Genomic DNA, 12,513 nt, shown 5'->3' with positions numbered 1-12,513 from the left:
AGCACAGCTCTCTTGCCAGTTGTATTTTGTACTTGGGGAGTGGAAACCAGATTCCAAAAGGGGCTGTGTGGCTCAAGAATTAGGGATTGGCTGTTCCTGGCATAAGTTGCTGCAAAATGAAAATGGGAAGCGCTTTAAATTCACAGAGATTCTGCAGCTGGGTTATCTGTGTAGGTAGAGTCTGTAAGACCCTTATCTTTTCTCAGCACTCATTGCAACTCTTAAGAGCCTTACAGATAAAAGCCATTCAAAGGTTGAAAATCCTTCATCTTTGGGTTGTGGTGTTGCTCCCCCCACCCCCAGGAAGTTGCTGCATGGGAGCTGCTGTGGGCTGATGAGGTGGAGATAGACTGGGAGTTTGCATAAGGACTTTATTTAAGCGTGAATCCTCGTATCATGGTGAATTAACCTCCTTAATCAGTGTTTACTGGTGCTAACAACATCCCAGCTTCCACTTAGGTAGCAAATTAACTGTGTATTTTCTTGGTCAACCAAGATAAGACTGCTGTGGGAAAGACATACCCTAGCATGAGAGACAAAACCTCTTTCTGGCCATGTAGATAGAGACGCCTGAGTCGCCCATGGAGGATTGGGTTAGATAAGAAGGGTGAAACCAGCACAAACTGCACAACTTCACAGAAACTCAAAAGCAAAGGGCCAAGCTGGGTATCTGTCACAGAGGAAGGGTTGTCTGATGGTTTTTCAGTGAGCTCAGATACCTGAGAGCTGTAGAAATACGATGGATTGAAGGAACCTTGCTCTGTCCCAAACTGTGAAGGACTTAATGTAGGACAGCTGTTAGGTGCTTGGGAGATGCAATTACATATAATAGGCTGATTCTCACCTGCTGCCAGACAGAAAGGCTTGTCCCTGCTCCCACACCATCACAAGCTACCAATGCCTACAGCCATGTGGAAAACAGCCACTGTTACCAGTGATGCAATCTGCAGTGAGACTTGTCCTCTCTGTAAGTCAGAGTGCTTGATGTGCTCTGTGCAGAATCTGTAACTGAAAGCCTCTCTATAATCTTTATCTTCCCTGTTCTGCTTGTTGCATGCATGTTACATTGGTGGGCTGATCTCCTGTATGTCTGTTCCACAGTACTGTGCCACTGCTGCTTGAAAAATCTTCCTTTTTGAGAGCTGCACCTAAACTGTGTGTACTAAAACCAGACACAGCATCTGGGTGGACTTCTGCATCTCATACTTTAGATGTGGGTTATGTCAGTTTGAGTTTTTTTTTACTATAGTTACTGTTTCAGGATGTTAGGTGTAGTGAATTACAGCAGCTAGAAAGCACATGTGGCAGAAATCATCACTGCAAAATTTCAAGGCAAAATGGAAGTGCTGCTCAGTTTTCAATGCATAATCTCCCGAGGCATAAAATAAATATCTCACCTATAACGTGAGAGGAACTCCATGGGTTAATTACAGTTGGTTTTCAGAGTGGATGAAATAGCTGAGCTGTTACAGGTTTATATTTTGCCAATTCCCAGTTCCTCAGTTGCCCTCACTTTTTTTCAGTCTATATGCTCAGTTAAACATTTGCTCCCAAGACGTTAAGCAGCTGACTTTTTTTCACATATTTATAATGTGATGTCACATAGTTCAGTGAATTTCTACATTATTCCAAGAAAGCTGGGATGTCAGGCTAACCCCTCAACATCTGCTGTGGTCCAGGATAGTCATGTATGGTCGAACAATATGCATCCAATAGGGAAGGCATACTTTAACCCTTGGCCACCAGCTCTTATGGTATAGATAAATCCTACCTTTTCTGTATCCTATTTACAGTGCCAAATATTTTCTTTCTGCCTCTGTAGCTGTAGAGAGTGAAGAATTAATATAGCAGAGAATATGGCAATGTCAGTCTTAAACTTTTTAGCTTTTGCTTTAATTGCACTTTCCAGTCTCCCTCAGAGAATTATTTTACAGTATAGAGTATGACTTCTTGTAACACTTAAACCTGCACTCCATTACTGGGTATTTCTTGGTGACCAGTGTTTTTTTTTTTTTCCTTTGAATATGACTGATGGTTCTAGGTACCCCATTTTGGGGTTGTTTTTTTTTTTGCTATCCCACTTGAGAAATATTACTTAGCCTTAATTTTGTGATCTTGCAAGTGATCCACATGTTAAAAACTCAGCTGGCAGTAAATTTAGACCAGTACTCTTATTTTTTAAAGTGCCAGTTATTCTGATGGATATTTTCAGTTTTCTTCCTGAATAGCTCCAACTAAAACATTTGTCATGTGATACTCTGATCAAAGTGCAGTATTCTACAGACTGAAACTTATTGTTTTGTCCTCCCATACAGATAAAGGGGTATTTATTATCCAAAGTGAAGACTCCAACTTGTGTATTAAAGCAGACACAGTTGGCCTTGTTCTGGAAGACTGCGGTCAACTCTCAAAAGACATGTTATGGAAATGGGTATCCAATCGCCGTCTTTTCAACATAGGCAGAAGTACCTGTCTAGGACTGAAAATCAATAGACCCGAACAGCCGTTAAGTATGCTTGAATGTGATTCAACTCAATACTCGTTATGGTGGAACTGTGATGGAAAAGCATTAGTTGGCGTATCAGAGTACAAATTAGCCATTGAAAACAGCAAACGTATTGTGGCCAAAAAAAAATCTACTTCTCAGTGGAAACAGTACATGTCCTTTGATGAAGGCCTTTGTGAACACCCATTCCAAGGTAAAAATAAAATTTTGTCATAGAAATGCAGATGCAAAAAGTTTTCAAAAGTTCTTTTGAAGCAAGGCCAGGTGCTCATGATCCCTTCCAGCCTCTGTTGTGGTTTGGGACTCAAAGTTTGGGTTTTTATGTGCAGTGGTTGATGTGAGCATGCCACACAATTGATCTTTTTCCTTATCTGTTATGTAGACCCAAAACAGCACCAGTATCCTTGCAAACCAGGAAATGCTCGTTTCAAATCCTCTCTAAAATGAAAAGGGGATAGCTTTCATTATCAGGTAAGCCCAAAGAGAGATAATGAAGGATTTGGAATTCCCATGCACGAACCAAATACTTGCAACGTTCAGCACCTGGACTCTGAACGTACCAAACTTTGTATCAGAGATCAAGCTTTTGATTAATCCTGCTGTAGAGCTAGCAAAGGCATAGGAATGTATGTCAAGATGCAGGTCTGCAGACCTGAACAGTTTTCCAGGTATAACAACTAAGGTAAACCCATTGAACACAAACAGCAACAGTCAGACTGTACCTTGACTCCTTCCTCAGCATTTCTGTAGAAGGAAAGACCTGATGTTTGCACAGTGTGTCTGAGACTGCAACTGTCAATTCTCCCCATCTGAACTGGGTGTTTGGGTTGCACCTCTGATCTTGGTGGTTTCCTCTGTAGGTGTACCTGGGCTTGGCCTCTGCTAGCTCCAAAGTCATTCCTTTGGGAGCAGTGATAACTGGGAAAGCACTGTAGTGTCCAAACTCTTCTTTAAAACCTAGCAGAACTTATACTTAAGACCAGACAGAAAATATTTAAACCCACAAAAAGTCTTACACGTTTGCTATGTACACATAGTGAGACGGAAGTAGAGCTGGTTTAGCCCTAGTACTGCAACATCTGGGAAAAGAGGATCATCCTCAGGCAGGTGCTTCTAGCCTAGCTTCAGGACCAAAGTAATTAATTATGTTGGCAAAATCTCTTTCACTTCCAATTTCTATTTTCCTTCCTTCTACCTTAGAACATGCAAATGCACGCCAGCCTGTTAGTCCACCAGGCTGGGAGGGGGGGGGCATCTCTACCCTCAAATCAAAAATATATATAACTGTGGTGAGAGGTCTATAGCTGTCAAATTTGATTTCTTGCCAGGACTGAGACAATCCCTTGCACCAATGTAGCTAGCAGCATGGTAGTGGGCAGACAGAGAAGCAATCCTGATTATTTTTTTTAATCCGTGTTCTTTGTATCATCTGTTCATATCAGAAGGCTTTAAAGGGGATTTACAATGTGTACACTGCTTTTTTATATATGTGCAGCCAGCCATTAACTCTGCAAACCTCTAGGAACCTGGCAGTATGTACTGATTTGTAGTTGAAGGACTTTGATCTTTAGGCTATCAACATGGGATCTTTGACAAACAATTTCGTTCTAAGTGTGACTGTGGTCCTTCGACCTTTTGTAGAAACTCTGAGGTTAAGGAGACCCTCACTGAGGTAAAGCTTTTACAGCTTTCAGTTGCACTGGATTCTCTCAATATTTTGGTACTCGAAGTACAATAGGAAAACATTTTAAATAGTTTATAAGGCATTAATTGATTGTGACAACAGATGTTTGTAACAGCAGTTCTTTAGCTAGATTATTTTTCCCCGTGGTATAAAAACTTATTTTTAAAAGTTTATTTAATATTCCTTTGTCTTTCACATTTCCTTTCCCACAGAATGACAAAGAGAATGAAAAAAAAAAAAAACATTAGAAATCTACTGTATAAAGACTGGGAGGAGCAGGGGAAATAATGCTGAATTTGCTCATCTGTTGTAGACTAACAAATAAAAAATAAGTAGAGTTTGCATCTGAGTGTGTACTGATTCTGCTAACTATTGTTTTATGTAGTTCTGAAATGTAAGTGCAGATTTGATATGTCAATTGTTCAGGTTCTGGGTTTTTTTTCCTGTTGTAGTAAGTTATGAGAATGTGCCTTGTTTCATGGTGACAAATTTCATAAACTATTGCTTCCAAATGCTGTTCACTGAAGTTATGCTGCTCATTCTTGTGACACTGTTATCAATTATGAGTTAAAATTAGAAATCAACTTTAGACATTTTATTTTTATCATTGCTGCAAAAAACTGGAATCATGAAATACGGGGGCAAAGAAATGTCTGTGGTCTGCATTCTTTTAATCTCTGCATTTTGTTTATTCCAGAAACATATACCTTGTTGGGAAATTCTTTTGGTTTCCCATGCATTTTTCCATTTAAATATAACAACAAGTGGTATTATGAGTGTACCAGAGATGGAAGGGAATTTGACTGGTGTGCCACAACAACTCACTATGAACAAGATGAAAAATGGGGGTTTTGCCCAAATGCTGGTAAGATGTTGCTTGTCTTCTCTCTCCCCCTGCCCCCAAGAGTACTTTTGCTCTGTATTAGTGATTCTAGGACGCACTCTATTTTGGATTCCTTCCTTTCTGTTAAAGGGGAATGTCTTTTAAAAATGCAAAAGGCAACTTCAACAAATTTTGTCATAATTTATCATGTTTAGCTGTTGGAGATCCAAGTCCTCATCCCAAAAGCAAAACTACAGGGGGTGAGCAAAAGAACGTTATTGTGTGCAGCCCATTGACCTCACCCTGCAACTAAACCTCTCTCTCCCCTGACCCAGTGATATACAGGGAGCTTCTCTGAAGTAAAGTTGCTCTTGCAAAGTCACGTTCTGCTTTTGAATGCGTTACATCTTGCACATTCCTTTTCTTCTGTGCACTACTTGGACATGTCTTGGGCCTGAAACAACTAGAAGCAATAGCTTTAAAAATACTTGCTATCGGAAAGATTTTGGGTGTATAATCTTCATGAATATTCCAGCTTTTTGCATAAATAAGCAAAATAGTATCTTCTGTCAGCAGAAGTGGTGTGGAAAAGCCATCCCTGCTCAAGCTGCATTTCAGTTCTCTGTTCCAAAGCATTTTAAAAACACTTGTAAATGCGTCTTTGTAATGGGGATTTCTGGGCAACCATTATAATAGATGATATTTTCAGCCTTGCTTATACTTCATAATTATAGCAAGTTTATTCTCTTGAGTACAAGATAGAATGAGATCCAGTGACTGCTCCTCCACAAGTTGGGTGAAGTGTTCATAGTTTAAATATTTCAACATTCAGCTTTAGGAACAAATGATCCACTGGTGTAAGTGAAAATGTAGCTCTGGTGGCTTCATGAGAGCTGTGAAAATCACCGCCAGCTGCTGATCAGCTCCCGAGTATTTGATCAACTGAATGAAATATGGAGCAACATTTTATTCCATTAGTGCCCTATTTCCATATATTCTTTAAAAAAGGAACATGAAAGAAGCTCATAATCATGCTTCCGTTGGCATGGTGCTGTCACTAATTAGTTGACTTCAATGTGTTATATTTCTGATTAGTTTGTAGTCTTGGGCTGTTGATGATGAGTCTGTTCTTGAGCAGAGAGTGGCTGTGACGTTTTTTGGAAGAAGAACCCCAACACGCACCTTTGCTACCAGTTCAACCTCGCATCTGTGCTTACCTGGCATGAGGCACGGGCTGCCTGCCAGCTGCAAGGAGGAGACCTGCTGAGTATCAGTGACCCTGAAGAGCAGAACTACATAAGTAACTTAAGCAGTGAGTAGACATTTCTCTGGGGACATTGGAGGAAACCTGTAGTTAGATTTCCTCTTCACCTGTGAAAAAGGGGTAAACTTTGGAGCTTAAAACTGTGTGACATCTCTCCCATTGTGCTGCTTGCGAGGCTTCGTCGCATAATACATCTCAGTAGAGCTGTTTGCAAAAGCGAGGGTGAAGGTAAGTTACCACCTTAATAACCCAAGTGCAGACGTGGTGGTATGTGTTATGTGAGGGTGTAATTGTCTTAATTCTCCCTCCTCACAGAGACTCCCATTCATACTTGCAGCTGTGGTTATATGGAGTGTGTTTGTTTTCTTTGGAGAATGATACAAATATTTACCTTCTCTGCAAGGTACCATGGTGTCCCTTTCTCCTGTTAAGTTTTCTTTGCAAGCTGGACTTCACCAAATGTGAATGACAAGAACATTTCTGCAGGCTTTTGAAGTACATGTCCTGTATGGGAAAACTGCCAACTCTGTTTTCATAAATATATGGTATTCCTTCTCTGATAAGCCTGTTGCTTTCCCCTGTGCACCAAGCATCTCAGATGAATTTTGCAGAGCCTTCTGAGAGCATGGCTTTTGTGGGTATTTTAGCATGTGTGGAGGGGACCAAGCGGAGGAATGGGTGGTGGAGCCTCATGCAAAAGGCTGCCTCAGGTTTCTTGCCCATTGCTTCCCATTATTGCTGATTTTTAATTGCAGGATGTAAGCTAACAGGAAGTTTAAAAAATTATTTCATTAGCTTTTTGATATGCCCGCAGGCTATAGAGCAACTGAAGGTTGTTTGTTTTATGGAAAGCTGAAACAGGCTAGTGTTTATGTAGTTGCTTGTTCTGGATTTAACTGCTAAAGTCAGCAACAACTTCTGCAGGAAGGGTTTGCAGGATGAGTAGCTTCTGAAGGATGCAGACTTCTGAGTTTATTCCTTTCCATCTCTGTGTTGATTAACAAATTAATAGACTTTTTCTAAGGACAGAAGAAACAGCCTGAACTTTCTGGAGACTGATTTGAAGTTGTGTTTTATTCCTGTTGTAACAAATCAGGACATCAGATCTATATCTGTAGATATTTTAAAACATGGGGAAAGTGTGAAGTATCCTTTGTTTATTTTTTTTCTGTTTCAGGGCAGTTAAACACCACAGACATGATGCTATGGATGGGTCTGAATCGCCTGGAGGAAGGTGCTGGCTGGCAGTGGTCAGATGGAGCACCGCTAGTGTTTGTGAACTGGAGAGCAAGTACTTGATATTCCTCTTCAATAAGTTATAGCAGTGTAATTATACGCTGTCTGTAACTGCAGCTCGATACAAGGCTGCTGTTCCTATAGCTGTGTTTGAAAAGTGAATCAAGTGAATGAGTGTACCTCTTTTTTTTTTGTAGAAATATTTATTTGTATACATGAACTAAAAGCCCCTTCTAGGGTTGCAGCATCAATTGAGATGGATCTGTTCAAAGCATTAATGATCTAGCCGTTTTGTCATTCACTTTTAAAGGTGTTTTTAAGATTCCAGTTGCATGTTTAAAAGCTGTGCTCTAGCTGGTTTCATGGAGGAAAGGAGTTTCAATTTGTTTACATTAACGTGCTGTAATTAATGTTAGCACATTAACATGAGCTTTGTGACTGGGTTTGCTACATTTTGAGGTCTGTCCACTGTCAGATAAAGCATAGACACTAGAGCTTATTTCAGCATCTCATGTGATAGCAGCAGCTAAGGAGGGATTGCCACACGTGTATAAATCATGGCCAATGTTCAGCTGTCCATAGAATTGGTGTAATATTACTAGAAGTTTGGATGTGCAGGGATGTTTAATCATTCATTCAATACGATGCAGAGAGCCTTACAGTATGATTTTACGAGTAAGAACTGATTTTTTTTAATTTTGTGCTTCTCAATGTGTTTGCAGATGTCTTTGATAACCGTTTTAGAGAAAATCATTGTGCAGTGATTAATTCAAAATTGAAATACGGCTGGCAAAGTTATTTATGTGAATCTGGATTGCCTTTTGTATGCAAAAAATATTTAAATAAGACACAGCATGAAACATTGGGTAAGTCAGTGTTACTGTATCCTGTTTGTGGGTGTGGAAGGGGAACAAGAGGAAGCCACCAAATACAAAGTCAACAGAACAGAGTTTCAGCTGGACTAAATATATGGGTTTGCTAGTTTAAATTGAATACTGTTCACTCTAACTGACATAATAACATTTTCTTCTGTTTAAAAGCAGTCCTGGAAAACATGTTGAGAGTCTTAAAACTAACAATTTTAATACACATAGCATTTAAGGGGTTCCTCACATGATCAGAGGCTGACAGAATGCTCGTTCTCTTTGTATTATATTAGCTACACTTTTGAGTTTAAAAATAGGTTTTAAGCTTCAAATGGAATTAACCAGTGCCCATGGAGAAGAAATTGTATAAATGCACCTCAAAATTTACAGTTATTTTTATGGCATGCGGTACTTTTGGTATACAAAAGAAGCATTGTACATATATTTTTAAAGTGTTTATATAATGACTATAGGATATATAGTACATAGAATGCCTGACTCCCATTCTGTGGGGAGGTTAAACACAGGATTGGGTTTATTAGAACATTAATTTTGGTTTTGATAAGAGCAACTTATGTAGGTTCAACTTCTTCCTGATAACTTAAAAGGAAGTTTCCCTACTTGTTTCATATAATGAGAAAGGACTTACCCAACCTTTTTGTAGGTAATGCATCTGAAAAAGCTTTAGCTGGCTTTGAATCAGGTTCCAAGGTAATAGATCCATTAGTGTGCTTGCACTGGTCCAGCAGCCCAAATGGTTGAATCATAAAATAAAGTGGGAGGAATTTCAGTCTGCTTGGTAGGTGATGTTCCATGGAGGAGTGTTGTGGCCTCCTTAAGTCATCTTGGATGACTCTGTTTTCAGCATTTGAAGATAAAAAAATAGTTCTGAATGTGCTATGAACATACCATAACCTTGGCAATTCTATCTAATATACACAAACTTTGTATGCTTAATTAAAAGATACATGGAAGTATTATGCCACTCGTTGTGACTCTGGCTGGTACCCACACAATCGCAACTGCTACAGACTTCATAAAGAGGAGAAGAGCTGGAACGAAGCTTTTATCTCATGCCAAAGTGACAATAGCGGGCTTATTAGTATATCCTCCATGGCAGATGCAGAGCTGCTCCTTAACTTGCTTGAAAGTGGTGAGTTTTGGGAGTTAAAGTGTGCAGTGTTTCTTGAAGTGTTTTGTGATGCTCTTTTGTGCAGCCCTTTAACATTGTGAGCCGGTTAAGCACTGTAGTACACAGCACAGCCAAATGATGTTTACCAAAAAAGAAAGTGTGATGCATGCTTCTTCTAGGAGTCTTTAAGAATGCATAGCGTCACCTTCCCTAATAACCATACTTAAAATAAAGAAATGCATTGACAAAGCAAACACAGTAAGGGAAAAGCAAACAAGCTAGCTTTTGTCCTTTCCTGTTCTTGGCTGGTTCCTTGCAAACTGTTGCAAAATATTCAGTGATTATCCTTATGCAAGAATTATGCTTAGAAGCAACAACAATTCAGAGTATCTTTTGCTTTCAAGCTGGCCTTGTCCACACTGCAAAGCTGCTAATTTGTTGGCAGAGTACCCTTTGGCAGCAGGGTGTATCAAAGGAGTTCTGCTAGTCCACAATGTCCTAAGAGGTAGCATAATTACAAGGAACTTAATGAACAAAAGCTCTTTGGTGCAGCAATGCCAAGACTTTTGTTGCCATAATAGCAGCAAAGAAAAGTGAATATTTTGTGCCTCCAGCTGACATCGATGTGCTGGTAGAGCTGCACAGTTTGGCCATGGGTTTAAGCTTCCCAGAGCTGGGGCACAGTGACGTTTTATAAACTCTGCCCCATCAGCTGTCATTGCAGGATGGTGTGTTACAGTGGATTTACTGGACATTATCTCCCATTATCATCCCTCCTGGCACCCATCCTCTTTGCTGTCCCGTCTGTCTTTCTTTCAGGACATTAACTGCTGTATCATCTTCCTCTCCTCTGTTAACACCCTCCATAGGTGCCAAATACCATTATTTCCAGAGATGCTATAATGGAGTGATGTAATTGTTCCCAACTTGCATTCAGCTTCAAAGTCTGCTGCTTCTGTTTCAGACCTGTTTTGGGCTTCTCTTCAGGAGAAGGGCTTACATGCCTGAAAACCTGTCTACTTTTTCTGGCTATAGAATAGAATGGTTAAGGTTGGAAAAGACCCTTAAGATCATAGAGACCAACCGCTAACCTATCACTGCCAAGTCCACCACTAAACCATATCCTCAAGCACCACATCTGCCCTTCTTTTAAATACCTCCAGGGATTGAGACTCAACCACCTCCCTGGGCAGCCTGTTCCAATGCCTGACAGCCCTTTCGGTGAAGAAGTTTTTCCTAACCTTCCCCTGGTGCAGCTTCAGGCCATTTCCTCTCATCCTATCGCTTGCTACTAGGGAGAAGAGACCGACCCCCGCCTCACTACAACCTCCTTTCGGGTAGTTGTAGAGAGTGATAAGGTCTCCCCTCAGCCTCCTCTTCTCCAGACTAAACAACCCCAGCTCCCTCAGCCGCCCCTCATAAGACCCTTCACGAACTTCATTGCCCTTCTTTGGACACGTTCCAGCACCTCAATGTCCTCCTTGTAGTGAGGGGCCCAAAACTGAACACAGTATTCGAGGTGTGGCCTCACCAGCGCCGAGTACAGGGGCACAATCACCTCCCTGCTCCTGCTGGCCACACTATTCTTAATACAAGCCAGGATGCCATTGGCCTTCTTGGCTGCTTGAGCACACTGCCGGCTCATGTTCAGGCGGCTGTCAACCAACACCCCCAGGTCCTTGTCCTCCAGGCAGCTCTCCAGCCACTCCTTCCCAAGCCTGTAGCGTTGCATGGGGTTGTTGTGACCCAAGTGCAGGACCCAGCACTTGGCCTTGTGGAATCTCATACCATTGGCTCCAGCCCAATGATCCAGCCTGTCCTGGTCCCTCTGTAGGGCCTTCCTGCCCTCCAGCAGATCAACACTTCACCCAGCTTGGTGTCATCTGCAAACTTACTGAGGGTGCACTCAATCCCCTCATCCAGATCATCAGTGAAGATATTGAACAGGACCAACCCCAACACTGAGCCCTGGGGGATACCACTCGTGACTGGCCGCCAACTGGATTTGACTCCATTCATTACTACTCTCTGAGTTCGGCTGTTCAGCCAGTTTTTAACCCAGTGCAGAGTGCGCTTGTCCAAGCCGTGAGCAGCCAGCTTCTCCAGGAGAATGCTGTGGGAGACAGCGTCAAAGGCGTTACTAAAGTCCAAGTAGACAACGTCCGCAGCCTTCCCCTCATCCACTAAGCAGGTCAGCTTATCATAGAAGGAGACCAGGTTAGTGAGGCAGGACCTCCCTTTCATAAACCCATGCTGGCTGAGCCCGATTCTCTGGTTGTCCCACATGTGCTGTGTAATGGCATTCAAGATGATCTGCTCCATGACCTTTCCCGGCACCGAGGTCAGGCTGACAGGCCTGTAGTTCCCTGGATCCTCCTTCTGACCCTTCTTGTAGAGGGGTGTCACATTTGCTAGTTTCCAGTCATCTGGGACCTCCCCGGTTGACCAGGACTGCTGATAAATGATGGACAGTGGCTTGGTGAGCTCCTCTGCCAGCTCCCTCAGTATCCTTGGGTGGATCCCATCCAGCTCCATGGGCTTGTGAACATCCAGGTGAAGGAGCAGGTCGGTGACTGCCACCTCTTCGACAACTGGGACTTCATTCTGCATACTGTCTCCATCCCCCAGCACAGGGGCCCGACAACCCTGAGGATGACCGGTCTGACTATTAAAGACTGAGGCAAAGAAAGCATTAAGTACCTCAGCCTTCTCCTTGTCTTTCATGGCAATGTTACCTTCTGCATCCAATAAAGGAGGGAAGTTGTCCCTGGCCCTCCTTTTGTCACTGACATATTTATAAAAACATTTTTTGTTATCTTTAACGGTGGCGGCCAGTTTAAGTTCCAGCTGGGCCTTTGCCTTCCTAACCTTTTCCCTGCATAACCTCACAACATCCTTGTAGTCCTCCTGAGTCACCTGCCCCTTCTTCCAGAGGTGGTAAGCTCTCCTTTTTTCCTTGAGTTCCAGCCAAAGCTCACTATTCAGCCAAGCCGGTCTTCTCC

At 41.9% G+C, this 12,513-nt stretch overlaps 1 protein-coding gene across 2 annotated transcripts in view; it reads left to right on the top strand.

Annotated features, from left to right (window-relative positions):
- The window catches only part of PLA2R1 (phospholipase A2 receptor 1), a 46,726-nt gene that overhangs the window by 1,245 nt on the left and 32,968 nt on the right, over window positions 1–12,513 (top strand). For both annotated transcript variants that reach the window (XM_075093279.1, XM_075093278.1), the window contains exons 2-7: window positions 2,316–2,699; window positions 4,888–5,055; window positions 6,152–6,325; window positions 7,455–7,568; window positions 8,236–8,379; window positions 9,344–9,532. In XM_075093279.1, coding sequence (XP_074949380.1) covers window positions 2,316–2,699; window positions 4,888–5,055; window positions 6,152–6,325; window positions 7,455–7,568; window positions 8,236–8,379; window positions 9,344–9,532 — 1,173 coding nt within the window. The remainder of the gene's footprint in view (window positions 1–2,315; window positions 2,700–4,887; window positions 5,056–6,151; window positions 6,326–7,454; window positions 7,569–8,235; window positions 8,380–9,343; window positions 9,533–12,513) is intronic.

The sequence above is a fragment of the Phalacrocorax aristotelis genome, chromosome 5 (assembly GCF_949628215.1).
Source record: "Phalacrocorax aristotelis chromosome 5, bGulAri2.1, whole genome shotgun sequence".
Taxonomy (NCBI): domain Eukaryota; kingdom Metazoa; phylum Chordata; class Aves; order Suliformes; family Phalacrocoracidae; genus Phalacrocorax; species Phalacrocorax aristotelis.
Note: the sequence above shows the minus strand (reverse complement) of the source record. Positions and strands in the feature narration are given on the sequence as shown.